Source organism: Pipistrellus hanaki (genome assembly GCF_964339955.1).
Source record: "Pipistrellus hanaki genome assembly, chromosome: 11".
Lineage (NCBI taxonomy): Eukaryota > Metazoa > Chordata > Mammalia > Chiroptera > Vespertilionidae > Pipistrellus > Pipistrellus hanaki.
This window is the reverse complement of record NC_140513.1, coordinates 7,278,750-7,302,022: the sequence shown is the minus strand read 5'-3', so window position 1 is coordinate 7,302,022 and position 23,273 is coordinate 7,278,750. Positions and strand designations below refer to the sequence as shown.

Sequence of the window (23,273 nt, the reverse complement as noted above, 5' to 3'; positions counted from 1 at the left end):
AATATCGAAGAACACTTTGTAAAGTATATGATTATCTAACCACTATTCTGTAACTAATATAAAACCTGAAGCCAATACTGAATAATATTGAATGTAAAGAAATGAAAATTGGAATGAAATTTTTATAAATTTCTAAGTTTAAATAAAGGCTGTAAAGGAAAGAAGGGGAGAATAAAAATAGTGTTTTCATTTTACCACTTTATTATCTTTTCAGTACATAAAAAAGAAAGTTGTCTTTGTATGGTGCTTTTATACTTTGCTAAGTCATCTCATTTTCATTTCAGGGCAACTTAAAGACAAGATAATTATTCCCTCCACTATTCAAAGAAAGGAAATCTTGGTGTCTGGTCCCAATGATTCAATTATCAAGCCCTTATTATAAAGCAGGGTTAGTACAATTTTCTGTGCAGGGTCATAGCTATACTAATAAAAGCCTTGGGGGTGATCAGACCAGCAGGGGAGGGTAGTTAGGGACAATCAAGCTGGCAAGGGAGCAGTTAGGGGCAATCAGGCAGACAGGTGAGCGGTTAGGAGCCAGCGGTCCTGGATTGTGAGAGGGATGTCCGACTGCAGGTTTAGACCCAATTCCTGTGGATTAGGCCTAAAGCTACAGTCGGCCAGCCTCTGAGGGGTCCCACATTGGAGAGGGTGCAGGCTGGGCTGAGGGACACCCTCCCCAGTGCACGAATTTTGTGCACCAAGCCTTTAGTAGAATATAAGTTTGGATTTCCCAATAGTCATTCCTTTGCCACTATATAAGGAGCACTTGTCCCAAAATGAACCCTACACAGAAGACAGAAAGAGATGACAAATCTCTGAAAATATAAGTACAAGTAGAACACCTAGATCCAGCAAAACCCAAAGCCAGGTTTATCATTATATTTCTCAATATTAAGAGACAATAAATTCCCTTTTTTTTTTTCCTCGAGCCAGATTTCACTGGACTCTGCCACTTATAGCAAAAGAATCCTGATGAATACAATGATTTAATGTCATCAACATGATCAGTAACTATGCTGAGCAATATAATACAGAAAAATCCTCAGGGCAAACCATAGCCCCCGTAGGGTATAAGCTAAGGGTTTTCCCATGAATAAAGGGTTTAAGTTTGAATGCATGGATTCTGAAAAATCTACTTTGGCTAGTTAATTTTAATTCCCACTTTTGAACTGTGTTAGCTTGAGAATAATTGTGGAGTTCTACACAGATATGAACTCTTGCCTTACACAAAAATATTATAATTTAAAATAACATCTACTTTCATACATAGATTGAAAAAAAATAAATGCAAGAACTATATGAGATATTCCCTAAAACAAAAATCAAAGAACTAAATGAATGTAGAAAGATCCCCATGCTCATAGGTAAGAAGTCTCAATATATTCAATATGTCAGTTCTTCACAAATGTATAAATTAAATGCAATTACAATAAAAATATAAGTAACTTATTTTGTTGATATTGACAAACTAATTCTGAAGTTTATATGGAACTGCAAAAACCCATAGTAATCAACACAATATTGAGAAAAACAATATCAGAAGACTGACATTAACCAACTTCAAGAATTACCATGAAGCTACAGAAACCAACATGGGATAGTATAGGTGAAAGAACAGACAATGGATCAAAAGAAAGCCTGGAGATAAACCCATATAAATATAATTAAGGGACCTTTGGCAAATGAGCAATGGCAATACAACGGAGCAAAGACTCTTTTCAACAAACAGAACTGGAACAACTGGACATGCAAAAAACCTGAATCTAGACATAGGCCTGATTTAAAAATGGGCCAAGCATCTCAACAGATACCTCACCAAACAGCTGAAAAATAAGTATATGAAAAGATGCTCCACATCATATGTCATCAGGGAAATGCAAATTAAAACAATCAGATATCATTGCACAACTATTAGAATGGCCAAAATCTAAAACATTGACAACACCAAATGCTGGTGAAGATGTGGAGCAATAAGAACTCTCATGCATTGCTGGAGGAAATGCAAATGGTACAGTAGTTTGTCAGTTTCTTATAAAACTAAATGCACTTAGCATAATGTCCAACAAACATGCTCCTTGGTATTCACCTGAGGAGTTGAAAACTTATGTCCACACAAAAGCATGCACACAGCAGCTCTATTCATAATTGCCAAAATTGGAAGCAACCAAGATGTCCTTCAGTAGGTGAACAGATAAACTATGGCACATCCAGGAAATGGAATATTATTTAGTGCCAAAAAGACACAGAAGAGCCTTAAATGCATATTGCTTTGTGAAATAACCCATCTGAAAAAGCTGCATACTGTGTGATTCCACCTATATGATATTCTAGAAAAGGCAAAACTATGGAGAAAGTAAAGAGGTCAGTGGTGCCCTAGCCAGTTTGTCTCAGTGGATAGAGCATCAACCTGGAAACTGAAGAGTCTCGGGTTCCATTCTGGTCAAGGGCACGTAACTTAGTTGCAGGATCCTCCCCAGCCTGGGCTCTGGTCAGGGCATGTGCAGGAGACAACCAATAGATGTGTTTCTCTCACATAGGTATTTTTCTGTATTTCCCTCTTTCTTCCACTCTTTCTAAAATCAATGGGAAAATATCCTGAGGTGAGGATTAAAAATTTTTTTGAAGATTTTTTTTTAAAAGATCAGTGGTTATCAGAGAATAATGGGGGGGGGGGGAAGAATGGGTAGAGCACAGAGGATTTTTAGAGCAGTGACACTACTCTGTATGATACTATAATGATGAATCCATTTATATAAGCCCATATAAAACACCATGAGTAAACTGTGACATAAAAAATGGACTTTGGATGATTATGATATGTCAATGTAGATTCATCAATTGTAACACATGTACTATTCTCGTGGGGAATGTTGATAACGGCGGAGGTTGTACATGTGTGGGACGGGCAGTATATGGGAAATCTCTATATCTTCCTCTCAATTTTACTATGAATCTAAAACTTCTCTAAAAAATTAAATATTTTAAAACAAATAATAAATAAAACAGCTCCCACTTACTAAAAACTTTCCATGTCCCATGTACTATGCATCCCCCTTGAATCCTTTTAACTAAATGAGTAGGTACTAGTAGGGCTCCCATTTTATAGTTAAGAAAATGAGATTCTGAGATTGGCATTTTGAGGGAATAAAATTTTTTCAATCAACAAACTTGCTGCTCACATTGATTTTATCCTTTAGTAAATCAATTCCACCAAGAGGGCCAGCAGCCTAACACTGAACCACAAACAGAGCAAGAACCACACTGTCATGAATTATCAAAACTTTTGAGACTCTCCTATATTGTAATTTATATCCAGATGGCCCCTAAATTTCATGCTTTAGAAACAGAAAGAAAAGTTTTCTGTGATTTGTTATATTACTATTGAAAAGAAATATGCCTATAATTTCAGTTATTACCTCTAGGAATATTTTATCTTTTTATTTTTTAAAAATATATTTTATTGTTTTTGTTTTTTTACAGAGAGGAAGGGAAAGGGATAGAGAGCCAGAAACATTGACGAGAGAGAACATCAATCAGCTGCCTCTTGCACACCCCAGATTGGGATGTGCCCACAACCAAGGTACATGCCCTTGACAGGAATCAAACCCGGGATCCCTGAGTCCGTAGGCTGACACTCTATCCACTGAGCCAAACTGGCCAGGGCTCTAAGAATATTTTAATCTGAAGTAAAACAACTCTCAAAAGGACTTTTCCCCCATCCACTCTACTTCTAAAGAGACAGCATAAAATGTTGTTTTTTATTAAAGTCAATTTTTAAAAAAATATCTAATAATTTTGAATTGTGATCACAGATTCAGGCAAAGCTCCTAGAATTAGTCCTGTAAAGTGAAAGCTAAGGTTCAGAATAATAAATCTGGCTCTCAATATCATAAGTTGGCCAAAACTCAGTTATCTTCATGATACTGCCAATACAGAAATGTGAACAGATATTTGAGATTTTTAAAGCCAAGTGTTTTGTTTAGTTTTAAGATTACTGCTTAACACCATGCTAGCTGAAAATCTGAGCTAACCACAGCACCGTGTCAAGAGCAGTCCTCTCAGGGAGTCTCACAACAGTTTCTCAACTTGACTATGCACTTTTTATCAAGTGGCCATTGGACTAGTGCATTAAAAATACTGGGATGGGAGCTGACACAGAGGAAGCTGGTTTGCCAAACAGCCTTAAGAACCTGATGCTGCCACTCTTCCAGTGCTAAGCGCTGGCCAAAAACAGTGCCCACAGCAGGCTCAGAGATGCCAGCTGTAATGAGATAGTTGTGTTTGAAATGCACTGAGTTTCACCATGGCCAGTACCATCTGATCATGGAACTGGGCAGGTTCATCCCTCTTGCAAGAGCACCCTCTTCTGAGACCTTCAGTCAGACTACTGAACTCAGCTTTGGGAAATTTCACAACCTGAGATGGTTTTATTGGTTTTCTGGGATCCCTATGTAAAGATGGGCTCTTGAACAAATACACAAATTAGAGTATACAAAATAGGATATGGCAAAAAAAAATAAAAAATTAAGAACAAAGATCTACTCAAAATGATCCAACTTCTTTTGAAAGCATTAAAATCACATACCTAAATAGCGAGCATCATACACAAAGATGTTCATTGGCTTGTCTACAACAGGAGAATTGTGGATACACTCTAAAGATCCAATTATAAGTAAATACAGCTCATAAACATGCTGTAAAATTTATAGCAACTGAAATGGCTTTTACAAAGCTATATTAATAATTTTAGGGAAAATAATAATTAACCTGGGGAAGGAGCAAGAAAAACACATACATATAGCAGGGCTTTGGGGGGGAAGTTTATATATTTTATTTACATACACGCATAAAAGACTATAACGAGGTAAATGCAACCAAATATTAATAGTAGTTATTACTGTGATATTTTCTCTTAATAATTTTCTAAAATTTTTAAAGTTTATACATACTCAAAATCTAATTAGAAAACAAACTACTAAAAATTTAAAGGTAATAGAAAAAAAAAAAAACACCACCACCCAGATACGTATATTCAAATAGCTTGAGAAAATTTTTCTATTTGTTATTTACAATGAGAATACAACATACCACAGTATAAGAAAAATTGTAAGAATGAAACTCCCACAGAAGTTTATAGAACAAAATGTATACTAAATCCCCCAATTAAAGACCCATAAAGTAGTTTCAGTGCTTTCTAACCCACCTTCTCACAGCAGGGAATTAATCCCTCCGGGGGATGCAAACAAACTTCAAAGAGAAGATTATGCCCAGACACTAGTATTGTATAGGGTAAGGTTTATACCTAAATTTGGCAGAGATCAGAGATGCAAGTCCAAGAAACAAAGACTAATTTTAAAGCAGATTTCTTTACAATCATTCAAAATGGCAAAAATAACGCATTGAATAATAGCAGGTAAAAGTACGTATGATGAGTTTTATTAAAAACAAAGAAGAAGGTTGTAGAAGTAGGTAAAAGATTTCCTAAAATCAACTATTAAGTGACAGCTTGTTCACTAGTAATAGCAACTTGGAAATCTTACAAAGTCCCAAAGAAACTAAGCAGCACCATAAGTTCTACTTGTGTACCTAAACTTGACTTTCACAGTGTTCAGAAGATATCCCATTCAGTATCATAGATCTTGGTGCAATGTCTAAGCAAAAGTAACAGATCACATGTCCTTCCCATGGATTTCATGGAATGCCTGCCCTCCATAGCACAGAACACATGAGAGTTTACTTCAGTATTACAAACATTAAAAGTTATTGGTGAGGGGGGAAAAAGTCTTTAAATTCTAGTAATATTTCTCATTGGCCTTTCTCATGTGTCATCTTTTTATTGAGAGGTAATATTTTAGGTACAATTCAGAAGTATGTGATCATTTTATAAAAATATGATTTAAGTAGAGTAGCATATCTTAGTAATTCAGCTTTATTTAGCTTTCCAATTTTAAAAAGTCATAAATAAGGAATCAAATTTAGAGTTTAACTTTTTGGAATATTTATCATCTAATAGAAAACTAAAGTCCTTGATAAAGACCTAAATGCAAATAGCAAAACTATACATTTCTTATAGGACAATATCTTCATATCTGTAGGGTAGGAAAATATTAATAAACAAAAGGCCCGGTACACAAATTTGTGCATGGGTGGGGTCCCTCGGCCTGGCCTGCAATCAGGGCCTATCAGCCAGCTGGCGGGGGTTGGGGGGGTTGGAGGGTCTGTGGGGAGAGGGAAGAGGAGGGACTGTGGGAAGTTGGCCAGCCGGGGGACAGGGTGAGGGGGAAATTGGACCACAGGAGATTGGCTGTGGGAGCACACTAACCACCTGGGGCAGCTCCTGCATTGAGCATCTGTCCCCTGGTGGTCAGTGTGCATCATAGCTACTGGCCAGTTGTCTGGTCATAAAGATCGCTTAGGCTTTTATATATATAGATTGCACTATATTAAAATCATTAAGTTTTTATCAAAGATACCATAAAGGGAGTGATAGACAAACCATAGAGTGGAAGAAGATATTTGTAACACATACAAGCAGATAATTAATATCCATAATATATACTGTAATTTCTTATAAATCAATAAGAAAAAGGTAGAAAACTCAATTTTTTAAAAAAAGCAAGAGACTTGAACAGGCACTTTTAAAAAGAAGCTGGCTGAAACCAGTTTGGCTCAATGGATAGAGCGTAAGCTTGGGGACTGAAAGGTCCCGGGTTCAATTCCGGTCAAGGGCATGTACCTTGGTTGCGGGCACATCCCCAGTAGGGGGTGTGCAAGAGACAGCTGATCGATGACTCTCTCTCTCATCGATGTTTCTAACTCTCTATCTCTCTCCCTTCCTCTTTGTACAAAATCAATAAAATATATTTAAATAAATAAATAAATAAAAATAAAAATAAGCTGAATAAGATGCCAATAAGCATATGAAAAGTGCTCAAGCCCATCAATCATCAAGAAAATGCAAATAAAAACAAGGATATACTACTATACAACCACCAGTTTGGCAAAAAAAAGGTCTAATTGTACCAAGGACTGATACCAAATGCTGAAGGGGTGTAGTATGAACACAATCAATTCAAAAAAAAAACAAAAAAAAAAAAACACAGTTTAGCATGATCCAATCATCTACTAGGATTTCTATCCTATGGCAGTATGTTTAGGGCCACCATATTCACACATAAAATAATCACAGTGCCCTGGCCAGTTAGAGCATCCCCTCTCAGACTGAAGGGTCTCAGGTTGGATTTCGGTCAAGGGTTCATACCTCACCTCCGTTGTAGCCTCTATCTCCAGCCCTAGTAGAAGTGCTTGCAAGAGACAACCAATCAATGTGTCTATTTCACATCGATGGTTCTCTCTGTCTTTCCACCTCCCTTCCACTCTCTCTAAAAAGAAATTAATGGAAAAAATATCCTTGGGTGAGGATTAACAAAAAAATATATATGTTCTATCTTCCTATCACAACAAATATGCCTTTATCTGCCTAGAAGACTAAATTCATACTGAGAATTTTTGGATTCCTTAAAGTTCAAGTGAAAACCTGATGGTTCAGGAAAGACTGGCCACCGGCCCACTGCCCATAGCCCTCTTCTCTATCCCATATTGCCAACAACCTCGCACACAGCACCCAGTCACCTTCATTCACAAGTCCAAGTTCCATCCCATACACTACTCCCCACAAATGGAAACTCTTAAGCCATCACTTGGGCCTAGGAGTATATACACCTGGCAGCTCAGTCTACCCTCAGAAAGACAGACCTCAGGAAGAGACTCATGCAGCCTCTAGGCGATTTGGGCACAAAATTCTGAGGTTTTAGGTACTCAAAGGTCTAGAATGGAAGGGTTCAGGCTCCAAGTGGGCATATCCCATTGGCCCCACAGACTCCTTGCACCATGGAAGAGGGACAAAGCAGGGCCCTCTAAGGCATAGGGCCAGGGCAAGGATCGCTCTTGCCAGGAACAGAATTTCCTTAGAACCAAGCAACATTATAAGTGTTAACCTGGACAGCAGTAACATGGGTACTCACTTTATAATTATTTGTGAAATTTTATATGAAAGTTTTGTGTATTTTTCCACAAATAATGGGACTGACACCATGTGCCTACTGATATGATACACAATATCATGGTCTAAATATTCTTGCCTAAAATCCATAATCTGAATCTAATCATTGGCATACAATCAAATCCAACCTATGGACTTATTAAAAAAACAAGCTAACTCCTTAAAAAATATGTCATAAAAGGTAAAGAAAAGCCATAAAATTATTATATGCTGAAACTAAGTAGATGTGAAATTAAATACAGTGCATGATCTTGAATTAGATTCTAGATCAGAGGGGGAAATACTATAAATGACACTTTTGGGACAAATGATCAAATTTAAATATGAACAACTGACATTATATCAATGTTAAATTTTCTTATCTCAATACCTATACTAGAGTTATGAAAGAAAATGTCCTAATTCTTGGGAGATACATTCTGAAGAATTTAGGGGTAAAAGGTCACAATGTCTGCAACTTCTCAAGCTCAGCAAAAATAATATGCATATGCATGTAAAATGAAGAAAATATGGCCAGAAAGTAATCCTTGCTGAATCTAAGGAAAGGGCATATACACTTGGCTATCCATGTAACGTTTATCTTTTTAAATATTTTCTAAATAAAAAGGTTTTAAAACTATACTAAGGAGTTAAATAAGAAAAGACTTATCTGTAGGAAGGGAAGAGAAATCAGATGTCTGGAATGAAAGGGTAAGATACACACTTTTCTTTTGCTCATTCTTCCATCTTATTTTCACTTTTCAAATTTTGTTCATATACCCCCAAAAAAATTTCATTTTACTTTGGGGGGCAATTGAAAGAGGAAACATTAGCAAATAGAGAAATAAGAAAAATGTTTGTCCTTAAATGTATCTGTCAAATCACAGCCATCATCAAATGGTTACTAGGTAACATTAGCCCATAAAATGCTGCTCACATACACACTGAGTAACCCTTCCCAATCCAATAGTTTGTGCATTAAGAGGCGTAACTTATGGATGTTAATATTCTACTTCTACAGCAACCATATATTTCTAACATGTTTTTCAGCCTTCATTAGATAAACCAGAAAGTGGAGCACGCAATTAATCTAACTTTTGCTGTTAGGAGAAATTCATTCATTTTAACAAACATTGGTGATGTTATGCAAAGCCCTGCAGATGACATAGAGTTGTGTATATCATGGTCACTGTCCTCATGAAGGCAATGCAGCAAAGTGACTAGGACTTGAACCACACAGTAGCTATATGACCTTGGTCATTTATTTGATCTCTCTGAGATTCCCTTTTCTCATAGTTGTAATGGAGATGCCACCCAGCTATCTTTAAGGGCTGAATTGTAAGGACTGACTATGTCAAGCATGTAGGACAAGACAAACTCAATAAAAGCTATTACAATCTAATTAAATAAGGAAATAGAAAAAAATATATGCCCAAGGTTGTATAGCCAATTAAGGGTATAACTACTATTGAAATCCTGATTACTCCAAGTTTCTAATCCAAGAAAATTCACTCTCCCTAAACACCAAATAATATATGCAACTGTTAGTGTATGTGGGCCAAGAGATGCTGCCTAACATATCTTTGGCAAATGCATCACTCTATCAGGCACCAAGAAAAAGAACACTGGATCATAAGGTTATTTTTTTCTCATTAATCAAGAAGAATTTTAGCTCAAGAAGTATTATATTCAGCCTGCACAAGGTGTCTAAGACCTTGTCATCCAAGAATACATGTCCAAATTAGTTCAAAAGCTAAAGCCACAGGAGGTATTTCCTTCAAATAATTTCCAACTTTCTTTTATCAAAAAAACATAAAATTTACTAAATTAAATCAATGTCATCATGCTTATGATGATGTGGGCACAAATAACAAAGAAAGACACTTAAACATATTTAAGGATAAGTAACAGTTTAGAATATTCCCATATCCCATATGCATGGCTATCTCATACAATAAACAAACATGCCATATGATAATTAAACATGCAAATACCTGAAAGAGTGCCACCTGACCTAGGATAGGCCACTTCAACATACACTTCAAATGTGGTCTCTGGATTTTGCCTACGAAAGAAACAAATCATGATTACTAACAAGGATGGAGACAGCATGGTTATAGAACATGTGGGCTGAGGTATAAAGCACATCTTGATAAAATCATTAGCTCCACAACTTAATGGCTGTGGAACTTTGGACAAATTACTCAACTTCTCTGAGCCACGTCTACCTAATCTATAAAATGAGAACACTTAACCAGAAAAATTATTGTGAAATTTAAACACACACACACACACACACACACACACACACACACACACACTGTCTGGGTACAATGTCTGGCCAATAGTTGACAAAATATTATTACAATTTTACAGGTGTCACATCTCCAATTTACCCAGCTATATCTCCAAAGCCACAGATAGAATTCTGAGGAAACTCAAAGCAAAGCAACATTAGCAGAAAGTAGCCTTCTCCTTCATATTCCAGGTTAAAATATTCATAGGATGAAGTTAACTTGCTTATTTATAGATTATAAGACCAAAACAAGAGAAACAGTATCCTGTCTCACTAGACTGTTATGAGATAGGATCCTAATCTAAATATAAGACTGTTCCCACATAGGGGGCTTCACCTGTAGAAAAATTGCAAGTATATGAATGTCCATTATATCCTTTTACCTTTTTATGTCATAAATATTTCATAATAAGTTTTTTAAAGATCACAGCACTAACAGAATGTTAACAGTTAATTCAGAGGGATGAGAACATCGGGGTTATATTTCTTTGCATTTTCTCTTTCTCTTTGATTCTAAAACTACAATAAAAAGATATTATTTCCAGATTGAATGAAAATCAGTCAGTGAAGAAAATGTTATACTTTCAAATGTCTATAACTGAATTATATTTTAAACCTGACAACAAAGCTTAGAGAAGAAATTTTCTGAGTTGCCTAATCAGATCTAAGGTTTACTTTCAATCAAATAAAAACTTAAGATTTACCCAATAGATTACAGTTTTCAAAATAACTATCTCATTTATCACTTTTCATTCTTATTATAATCCCAGGAGGTAGGTGCATCAGGCATTATCAACACCATATAGGTGAGGAACCTGACGCAGAGTTCCTAAGTGACTTGTCGGTGGTCCCACAGCTACTTAGAAATGTAGCCAGAACCAGAATTCACACCTCCTGGCACTCAAATTCTATTTCATTGATTCTAAGAACTTCCCCACTCCCCTCCACGCACACATTTTCTCATATCTTACAATCTATTGCCTCTTACAATTCTACATGGCAGCATTTTTTCTTTATTGATAATACATACAATAACTATAAATAATAGCACTATTATTTGTAAATAATAGCATCTTAAATTCAGTACTACTAAAATATGGTAATACTCCCTAAAGTTACTTAGAAGTAGAAAGAAAAATGTGTTTTGCCAATCAGGAATCTAGTTATTTCTCTCGTGAAGGATCATCATTTCTTCACTGAATAGAAACTTGGGCTTTTGCTTTAAATAAGCAACTATAGCTACAAAAAGTTGGCTGCTCTAAAATTCAATTTAAATATATATTGTCAAATATAACTTAGAAATTATACACTAAATCAGATTATCTTACTTAAAACTAGGTAAACTTAGTAAGTTTTAAGCTCCTTTAAAAGAAACTTTTTGTGCTCTTTTTTCCCTGGTAGAGGGTTCAGAAAGACCTACAAAGTCAGTATCTTTTGGCCACCAAACACTTGTGGAAAATACCAGATGAAAGATCCTTTTCATTCAAATGAGCTCAAAGAACAATGTTTGATAAAAGAAAGGAATGTTCTAAAGTCATCTGAAGAACACCAACAAGATTCCTTCTAAAACCTAAATAAATCTTTCTTAAGTTTAGTTTGTAACTGGCTAAATTCCATCTCAGAATTTCATTCCTATAGATTAAGATAATGGTTTTCAAGATGTGTTCTGCAGTACCTTATGACTCCATAAAGGTTCTTCAGAGCTTTCGTACATATTTTACCTAAATTTCCATTTTTCGTTTTCCCCACTTCAAGCATGAGCATGGAAAGATGTTACATACCAAGTTTTTTAAACACTGGAGCTCCAACACATTAACCTGTGCCACTAAGTTGCGGTGACTGTGCAAACCTGCTGTCTCTAAATGAAGTATACCATGGTCTCTGCTGCTGCTTCTTTCTCTTTAACATACTCTGAACCCATCAACCACACCATTGAAACAACTTGTTATGATCACCAATGACCTCCACATTGCTAACATGGTCAGTTCTCAGTGCTTGTCTCACTCAACCTTTCGGCAGCATTTGACTCAGTTGATTGATTTACCCTCCTTCTTGAAAAACTTTCTTCACTTGCCTATCAGGATATCACTCTCTATTAGTACTCTTCTTACCTTACTGGCTGCTCTTTTGCTAACTCCTTCTGAAGCAAGCTCTCCTACCCTGGGCCTTAGTCCTGGACCTCTTTCTATATATACTCATTACTTAGATGATCTCATTCCATCTCAGGGCATTATTTAAATCTTGCTTCCTTCCTTGACTCCAGATCCCATATCCAACTGCTACTCAACACCACCATTTGAATATCTATGAAGCATTTCTAATTTAACAAAGGGTGCTTTTCTTCCTCAAACTTGCATCTTCTGAAATCCACCAGTTATTCAGTCCAAAAAACTTGTGTCATCCTTAGACTCCTCTTGGTTTTATATGTCACTTATGTCCATGCCACAATCAACCAATCAAGAAGTTCTGATTACTTGATCATCAAAATACATCCAGAAAGCATCCCCAACCCCACTATTTTGGAAAGATCACCATCACTTCACCTCTATTGTTGCAATAATCTCCTGACTGATCTCCCTGTTTTCTCCTTTGCCCTTCTACTAGTATGGTCAGATTTCAACTTCGAGGCCAGAAATTCTTTTATTCTGAAGGTCAGGTTATGTCAGTCCTCTGCTCAAAAGCTTCCATACTGTTCAAAATCAAAGTCTTAGTTCTAGAAATGGATGGTGGTGATGGTTATACAACAATATGAATATATTTAACACCACTGAACTATACACTGAAAAGTGGTTAAGATTAAAAATCTTATATATATTTTACTACAATTTTAAAAGAAATTGAGGGGGGCGGGGAAGTCCTCATAAGGTCCTACATGATGTGGTCTTTGACTATCTCACCTATCTCTCCAACTTCATTTCATACCTCTTTCCCCTTCTCTCTGCATTCCAGCCACACTGGCCTCCTCTCTACTCCTGAGACACACCAAACTCATTCCTATCTTACAGCCCTTTGAATTGACCTTCATTTAGGTGGCCCTTGCTGTCATTCAAAACTTGGCTTATACTTGACCTCCTCAGAAAGGCCTTCCTCAACACACTCTCTACCACATAATTTTAATTCTGCACATCATAACTATCACAATCTTGTTCATTGTCAGTCACCCTCCTCTAAAAGCAAACTGCAGAAAAACAAGGACTTTGTCCATCATACCTGCTAGTTTGCTTCTTTGAACAGTGAGTGGCATATAGCCAGAATCAAATAAACATTCAGAATGAATAAAGAAAGCACAAACTAGCCTTCCTGGGGTCTAAAATATTTCAATATATGAGCAGAATGATTATACACACCTGTGATCCTCAAGTTTTAACATGCTAAAATAGATTTCCAGCCCCACCTCCAGAATTTCTGGAGTAGGACTCAAGAATTAGCATGCCTAATGAATACCCAGGTAATTCTTATGCTGCTGGACTAGTGATCACAGTTTCAGAACTACTGATCTAGTTAAATGGAATTATTCTCCCAAATAACTTAGTAAAAATGACATAAAATAAACATAGGGTATACTTCAATAATCAATTATTTCAATAAAAGATTTGCAATAAAAGATTTCAAAGGCATTGTAGAAGCAATGAAGCTTATTCCTCTTCTATTGCTATCTAAAGTTATTGCCTCACTCTAGCGAGTAATAACAAGACTACATCAAGTTTCTTACTCAGTTCAAATAGTTGCCAGAGTTCTGTTACATGGAGCCAAGACTATGACAGTCTCTTTTAAAACAGAAAAAGAAAAGCAAAAAGCTGATTAAAACACTAAAAACAAATTAGACTATAAGTTATAGTTATGTTCATCCATGATCATTTACATGTTGCTTTATGGAAGAAGTGGTGACTAATGTTGTGACAAGTTATATAACATACCAACAAATATACTTGTTATTTTAAGGGCCAGTGAAGCCAGTGCAGATGGAAGCATTTTGTTTCTCTGCAAATCAAAATAAATTTAAAAGTGTGTCTTCTAAATGCAAATGGCTAAGCAACTCTTACTTAATATGTTCATTAAGCCTGTAAACAATTAAGATATAACAATTTCCAGAGAATCTCTAGAACTACCCTGAGACTGCTTCTGTGTTCCATTACTCTTCAAGATGCTCAATATTTTTAATACTTGACTAAAGAAACTGAAAATCCATTTTCTGTCCTATTAACACTCACCGCTAATTCAGTACAAGTAATTATGCTGAGAATGCAATATTCAGAGCCAATTTTCCAATATGGACCCAAGTTTTCCCAGAACACTTCATGCGTTCCCTCCTCTCTGGGGAGCCTTCTCAATCCCCCTCACTCAGGCCCCTCCTTTACACTCCCAGGGCACCCTATGCTTCCACACTCTTACCACAGTCAACCCTGACACAATTACAACTGCCTGGGTAGCTTTTAAAAGTCCTGATGGCCAGGCTATCTCCCGGCATCCGTGTTTTTTTAAAGCTCCCAGCTTATTCCAATGTTCAGCCTAGGTGGAAAACCACCAGTGTACCTCTGACTAAATATCTGTCCTCCCACTCGACTGGCAGCTCCTTGAGGGCACTAACTGCCTTATAAACCCATTTCCACACCAGGCACAATAAAAGATGAATGAGCTTTTCTCCAACATCTGACATGTAGTTTTCATCTCTCTCTGACAGGAGGTAATTTGCTGAATACACACCATTGTTAGTCTTTAAAGATGTTTTCCTTTGGAGTCAAAGGTATGAATAAGTCACAATTGCTGGCAATAGCCTCTGCCATTAAATGGGAAAATGACACACAAACAGCTACAATGTGCTTGAAAGAAGGGAGGTCCGCTCAGTTCTTACTTCTGGGAGAATGAAGTCTGAAAGTAAGCCAAGAGAGTTTCTATTCAATACCTCTCTTCTGTACAATTCTCCGTGATTCACTGGAAGGGCCATGCTCAGTGCTCAGGACCATGTCACCAGAATGACTAAGTACACTCACTCAGACAAAGGCTTAGACAATATTCAGGCAGCAGGAAAGCTTAATGGTTTGGGTTTTGTTTGTTTGTTTGGTGTGGTTTGTTTTTTATTTTTTAGAGCATCATATTATTGATCATTCTGCTGGATCACCAACTTTCAATTAGGATCTACTTTTCTTCAATAACAACATATTATGAGATTAGGAGAAAAAGGTAACACTATTCACAAAATGAATCTTTGCTACATATGGTAACCATGTCATAGTGCTAGGCCCTCATCCCCTTTAAGTGTTACTTAGAGCTACAAACTAAAACACCCAGTGTTCGGACTCCTGACTCATTTCACAGCAAGTCAAATCTTCAAATCAGCTAGTATTCTTCAAGCAAAATAGCAACCTATTCTCTATAGACTAGAGTAATGATTTGACTTCAGCACACAGTTTCTTTAATTACAAACTTATATGCTGAGGGGGCTAAGGTATAATATTTCAAAATCCATACCAATTGAACTGTCTTAAAGTTGACAACACAGTCAAAAGAAACTGTATATACTTCAGAACATGCTAGCAAACATCACCTAATAAACATTGATTCCTTTAAGCTAGACAAACAAGCAAAAAGGTAGTGTTAATATTTCCAACAAGTCTCCATTTGTTTCAGTGGACTCTGAAATTAAAGCCCTTTTCCAGGCTGAAAATGCTGTATCAAAGAGTGCTTTCTAACCCATAACAAGTTAACACCTCCATAGAAGAATGCAGTCACTGTTGAAACTTGTTAGAAAATGATTAACTTAGTTGTGTAATTATACAAACAAGTTGTTTCAAGATTTTACACTTCGCTTTTCATTTCTAATAATGCTCTCAGGATCAGATTAATAAAGATACACAGAAACTGCTGTGAGAGGAGTTACAAAGTTTTACCTTCCCATATATCCCTAGGAAAGATCCTTATGCCACAATGTGTAAAGCCCACGGGAAAAGTTTAGCTGCATGCTGAGCAGAAAAACAGCCTGCACACCCCTCAGCAATGTGCAGTACTCCATACAGTTTTAAGAAATCCTCTACCGGGCTGACCTACAGTGTAAAATCTAAACTCTTCAACCATATTAATAGCATCTACAAAGATCATATCTATTTAATTATCAAAAAGTTTGTCCTTAAAAAAATATTTAAAAGCTTCCCATTTCCTAACTTTTCCTCTGCTCCTACTGAAAATGTAGTTCTAAATTGGGCAGGGCAAGATAGATGTCCATATTGGCGATGGCCAGTGTAGAGTGCAGAGCCTGGGCAGGATGAGGAAATGTTCCTACAAATGAGTGATCTGATAAGGGATGTCAGAACACAAGCAGGGTAGAGTATATCTGGCTGAGGGATGGCCTGGAAATTCAAGTGAATGCGAAAGGCATCCACCCAGGGGAAGCCATCTGGCACAGGGAGCCAGAACTCGAGCAGGGTAAGGACATTCACACACAGGGCAGCCAGACCTGGGATGTTGATACACAAGTGGAATGAGAAGAGTGCCCATGTAGGGACATGAATATCACAGCCCAAGAGGGTAAAGAGCGTGTTCAAGTACAAAGACACCCTAGAGTGGGGTGTGGAAGCTCTGGCAGGGGTAAGCAGGGTGACCATGTGGGATCGGTGGAGGCTTGTCCAGCATGATAAAATCAGAGTCCAAACTGGGGGAATAGGGCATCCACAGGGCAGTGGGGAGGGCAGGGGCATGTCAAACCACAGAATAGGCACTGTGATCTTAGGAAAATAAGGTCAAAGAGGAGAGCACCCATCCACATGGGGTGGAGAATGAAGGGGCAGGGCAGTGTACCTGACTGGAACCCAAGACAGTAGGAGGGGGCCTGCTTTTTCACAGTTGAAGTTAACACACACTTTTCTTGGCTCTGTTTACTAACAGGACCTGGCAGCAACAACACCCAACAGCAATGAATATAGTATCCAGACCTTGGTTTCTAAATACAATTATCCTCTAAAGGGAACCAGGGCTTCCTAAAAAAAATAGCTGATTCCAGAGCTGGGACAGAGAAAGTACAAGATTAACTTGGAACATGTTATTGTGCCATAAAGCAAATGAGTGCTCAAAGAATAAAGGAGTTATGTCAAAAAGACCTACTTGAAAAGGCTTCCACTGGCCAAATCTGGGGTAATGTGAGCATCAAAATGAGAAAGTGGGGGGGTTTTTTGTATAATAAAAGATACTAAACCAACATAGAGGGTATTATCATTTATTATAAAAAATAAAATAGTTCTGGCCAGTGTTGCTAATTGGTTAGAACATTGGCCTGCACACCAAAAGGGTCACAGGTTCCATCCCTGGCCTTTGTTGGGCAAGTGTGGGAGACAGCCACTCAAAGTGTCTCTCTCACATCAATGTCTCTCTCTCTCTCTCTCTCTCTCTCTCTCTCTCTCTCTCTCTCTCTCTCTCTCTCTCTCTTCTCCCTATTTCCTTCCCTTCCATTCTAAAAATCAATAGAAAAAAAGTGTCCTCAAGTGAGGATTACAGCTCTTGCTGGTGCCAATCACACACATGTATTTCAATCTGTCATTATTGATCATGAATGTGGTTGACACTTCTATTATAGAGAAAGGACAAGTAGCATTATTAAAATATTTCTTCTAATTAATTTTCTTTCAATGTGCACAAATATATAAAATAGCTTCATCTTACCAATGATAGGCTTTGATTTCAAAGACCAAAAACTTTTAAGCTTTCAAATACTGTTATTAAAAGCAATCCAGAAAATAAGATACTATCCATTTATAATATCCATTTAGATGAGTTGCCTATTAAGGTCTTTGGCCCATTTTTAAATCAGGTTGTTTGTTTTATTGTTGAGTTTTAAGAGTTCTTTGTATATTTTGCATAACAGTCCTTTACTAAATATGTCTTTTGTAAATATTTTCTCCCAATGTGTGGCTTGTCCTCTCATTCTCTTGATATTGTCTTTGACAGAGCATTGGTTTTTAATTTTAATGAAGTCCAGCTTATCCATTATTTCTTTCATGGGTTGCACCTATGGTATTGTATCTAAAAAGTCATTGCCATACCCCAGGTTATCTTCTAGGGCAGTGTTCGGCAAACTCATTAGTCAACAAAGCCAAATATCAACAGCACAACGATTGAAATTTCTTTTGAGAGCCAAATTTTTTAAACTCAAACTTCTTCTAATGCCACTTCTTCAAAAGAGACTCTCCCAGGCTGTGGTATTTTGTGGAAGAGCCACACTCAAAGGGCCAAAGAGTCACATGTGGCTCACGAGCTACAGTTTGCCAACCACGATTCTAGGGGTTATATAGTTTTGTGTTTAACATTTAGGTCATGATCCATTTTGAGTTAATTTTTGTGAAGGATTTAAGGAATGTCTGTGTCTAGATTCAGTTTTTTACATATAGATGTCCAATTGTTACAGTACCACTTATTGAAAAGACTATCTTTGCTCCATTGTGATGTCTTTGCTCTTTCACAAAGATCAGTTGATTACATTTATGTGGTTCTATTTCTGGGCTCTCTATTCTGTTCCATTTATCTTGTTTGTCTATTCTTCAACCAATACCATCCTGTGTTGGTTCCTGCAGCTTTATAGTAAGTCTTAAAGTCAGTTAGTGTCAGATCTCTTTTATCTTTTCCTATGTGTTGGCTAGCTATCCTGGGTCTTTTGCCTCTTCATATAAACTTCAGGATCAGTCTGTATATCCACAAAATAACTTGGTGGTATTTTGTTTGCGATTGCATTGGAGAGAGTATACAGTAGGTTATTAGCCTAGTTAACGTGGAATAATTAGCCCGAGATTAAATACTGCTATAGTCACATCAAACAAATCTTAAAAGCAAGACCCAGAGGGATCAAACTCTTTCAAAGTAATTTATCTGACAAACTTTATGAAATAATAGTTTTTAAGACATCAGGTAACAAAGCATACTAATCATTAGAGAGATAGAAGACAAAAATGAGGTGAATTGGGTAAAAATGTGGAGGAATTAAGTCAAATTGGAAGTTACAAATAGTCACGGGATGTAAAGTACACAGCTTAGGAAATATGGTCAATAATACCGTAACAACTGTGTATGGTGTCTAGATTTATCAGGGGGATCACCTCACAAGTTATCAAAATGCCTAACCACTAGGTATACACCTGAAAGTAATATAATATTGAATATTAACTTCAACTTAATTTTTTTTAATTTTTAAAGAAAACAAATGAGATAAGCCTACAATTGCCTTAGATTAATGTTTTGAGTAATTCCGAGAATATTTATAAGAATACAAAAATACCCATAACCAGAAAGGTAAAATATACAATGTCTGGATGTCAATAAAAATTGCCAGGCATGCAAAGAATTAGGAAAATATGACCTATAAGGAGGAGAAAAATCAACCAATGGGCATGGACATCCATTCAAGTGTCTGCTATGTCCTTAATATAAAGTTCATTAACAGACAAGAAAACAAATTTAACTTTCCATAAGATTTGCAGCTATGGTGGATCTATAATAAATAATAAAATGCCCACTTTTATTTAGAGCATCTTTACTTTTTTTTTATATATAGTTTACCTATGCCCTAGACTTATTGAAAGGTGGTACTTAGTTACAGCTATTAAAACTTATCAATGTAATGAAACGAAGCTTGGAATACCTCATCAGAGCTTTCAGATCAACTAGAGCAGTGTTTCCCAAACTTTTGACATATGTGTACCCCTTCTACAATTTTCGTAACTCTGAGTACACCTCGTATTCATGAGAACGTAGAATTAGGCGCAGCTAGGCACGGTGCAGTGCATATCCCCACCAAACTCCGGTGCAACGCGTACCCCCACCAAACTCTTTCCGTACCCCTGGGGGTACGCGTACCACACTTTAGGAAACACTGAACTAGAGGAATAAAAAAACAATCCATAGACTCGCCAAGTAACCTTTAAAGTCAACATTAAAGAAAGAATATATACTGTAAAACAAAAAGAGATATAAGAAGCATGAATCCTAGAAAGGTCCAAACTTTCTGCTTGCCCTGGTTCTGACAATGAACTGGCTGTGCAGCTTTGAGCAAGAAATGAGAGACAACAGTAGGCTAAGAAGTCTGAAATGTGAGCACTTGGGAACTAGCTCTAGCAAAGCTTTAAAAACTTCCCTCTCCAACATCCAATATACTCATCTGTAAAGATCACTAAGATATTTTCCAGTTCTGACATCCAGTAGCTCTTTTGCAAAATCCTTTATTCACAAAATACAAAGGCATATTTTAATTAACATGAAGTTTAATAAAATTTATGTATCAGCCGAAACCGGTTTGGCTCAGTGGTAGAGCGTTGGTCTGCGGACTGAAAGGTCCCGGGTTCGATTCCGGTCAAGGGCATGTACCGTGGTTGCGGGCACATCCCCGGTAGGTGTGCAAGAGGCAGCTGGTCGATGTTACTCTCTCATCGATGTTTCTAGCTCTCTATCTCTCTCCCTTCCTCTCTGTAAAAAAATCAGTAAAATATATTTTTTTTTAATTTATGTATCAAAATATTGATTTAGATTAATACAAATGCTAATTTCCCAAGTTCTCAACTTGTGAAAGTTCTTTGTCTTGAACATCCAACAAATAAGTGAAGGATATTCACATATCACTTGTTTTAGGGCAGTGGTTTTCACAGAGTTGGACAGATTTGGCTCACAGACCTTAGAAAAAGAGAAAAGAAATGAAAGAGACCCACTAGAGGTCCAGTGCATAAAATTCGTGCACTGGAGATGGGGCAGGAAAGATGTCCCTCAGTCAAGCCTGCACCCTCTCACAGTCTGGGATCTGTCGCTCCTTACCACTCGCCTTGCTCACTGCTCCTTACTACTCAGCTCGCTGCTCGCTGCTCCCACCACTGCCGCTGCTCTCGCCAGCTGTGAGCCCAGCTTCTGGCTGAGCTGCACTCCCCTGTAGCAGCACACTGACCACTATGAAGCAGCTCCTGTATTGAGCATCTGCCCCCTGGTGGTCATGGCGTATCATAGCAACCAGTCATTCCATGGTTTGGTCAATTTGCGTATTAGGGTTTTATAATATAGGATGTCTAAATTTCAATAACATTTCCTCTGAAAAAGGGTTCCATAGCCTTAAAAACAAAAGTGGCTCAAAGAGCATATATGCAAACAAAACAAACATATAAAATAGGTAGGTTTACTACCCAGTTTACTAATAAAGAAACTGAGGTACGGATTAGTACTTACCTGAGGTCAGGCATTTAGGAATGAGGAAGGTGGGAATAGAACCCAAGCAGTTTAGCTCTAGAATCCATGTTCCTAACTCTTACGCTACAGCTCATCATACCACCACACAGTTTGGAAAATATAAATCTCCAAGGCCCCCACATACATTCAAGAATAAAAAGATACTTATTAACATGATATGCAAGGTTGTTCAGCAATTCAACCTCAGCTAGACCTCACAGTCTCCCCTGACATCACCCCCTACCAAACAAAGCAAAGGTGTACACACACACACACACACACACACACACACACTCTATATTGATCACATTGAGCTTCTTTCCATTAGATCTCAATCATCACCCCCCTCCATTCCTTGTGTATTTATTTAGCATTTATTCAGCTATTTCAGAAGGCCAGGGCACTATGCTAAATAAGCATTTAATATACCACACCTCATTTTGTCCACATAACAATACTGTGAGGTTGGAGGTATTGTGGATTTTATAAAAAATAGTCATGTAAAAATTACATAGCTTGCCCAAGGACAAATACCTAGCTAGTGAGTGCATGAACTCAAACCCAGTTCTGCTGTTATTTCAAAGGGTATGTTCTTGATCACAATTACCATGCCTAAAATGTGCTTATCTCCAAACAAAGTCATATTCATTCAAGCTGCATCTAGAATAGTGCTTGGCAAGTATAATAATAGGCACTTAGATATCTCCTGAATGAACAAACGTGTCTTCCTCTCCAGAGGCCTCTCAGACTCTCTTACAAAAAAAACAGTTGCTCTTTCTACATTGTCAAAAGCCTTGTTTCAAAGCTCTATATTATAAGGCTTCCCGGGTGGTATTAGATGCTTTCTACTTAATGTACATATTACCGACTAGACTAGGAACCTTATTTCACTTCATGTCTGTTATTCTCAGCACCCTAACAAAAGACCTGGCTTTTAACAAGCACTCAATAAGTTTGTTAACTGAATGAAGTTCCCTGACAAGAGAGATGATGAGTAATGGACTCATTACTCATATTAAAACTTATTTTCTTCAAGATATAAACAACATTCAGAGCTGTGATATACTCAAATGTATGCTCTATAAATATTTCTAGGCTTCAACTATCTTGGAGGCATCTAAATTTAACTCATTCAACACATATTTATGAGTAATCTACATATATTAGTATATAATCACTCTTAAGGAGCTTACAACCTAATCAAGGAGACAAAACATTTGTAAAGGTAAACAGTCAAACATGAGTAGGTGCCACAGAATTGGTAAAGCAAAATGCTGTGGGTTTGCAGGCTGTATCCATCATCTGGGGATAAGGCCATGGGTCCAACCATCTATGGACAGTCTGCAATAAGGCTCTTGTCAGTCACTAGCAAAATGAGGTGGGGGGGGGGGGGAATGGGGTAGTATATGTCCTTTCCATACAAATATATTTAATTCACTTTTTTTAAAATATATATTTTATTGATTTTTTTTTTTTTTTTTTTTTTTTTTACAGAGAGGAAGGGGGAGAAATAGAGAGTTAGAAACATCGATGAGAGAGAAATATCGACCAGCTGCCTCCTGCACACCCCCCATTGGGGATGTGCCCACAACCAAGGTACATGCCCTTGACCAGAATTGAAGCTGGGACCTTTCAGTCCAAATGCCGATGTTCTATCCACTGAGCCAAACTGGTCAGGGCACAAGCCCATTTTTAAAGCAAAATGTTACCAGTAAATAAGTTTCTCTTAGAACGTATTTTAAAATTTCATAT

General features: G+C 37.2%; 1 protein-coding gene across 11 annotated transcripts in view; it reads right to left on the bottom strand.

Moving 5' to 3' along the window:
• Nucleotides 1-23,273, bottom strand: part of DENND1A (DENN domain containing 1A) — a 439,483-nt gene that overhangs the window by 395,853 nt on the left and 20,357 nt on the right. For all 11 annotated transcript variants that reach the window (XM_084899946.1, XM_084899951.1, XM_084899945.1 and 8 more), the window contains exon 2: nt 10,036-10,106. In XM_084899946.1, the coding sequence (XP_084756072.1) occupies nt 10,036-10,077 (42 nt within the window). In that variant the 5' untranslated portion in view covers nt 10,078-10,106. The remainder of the gene's footprint in view (nt 1-10,035; nt 10,107-23,273) is intronic.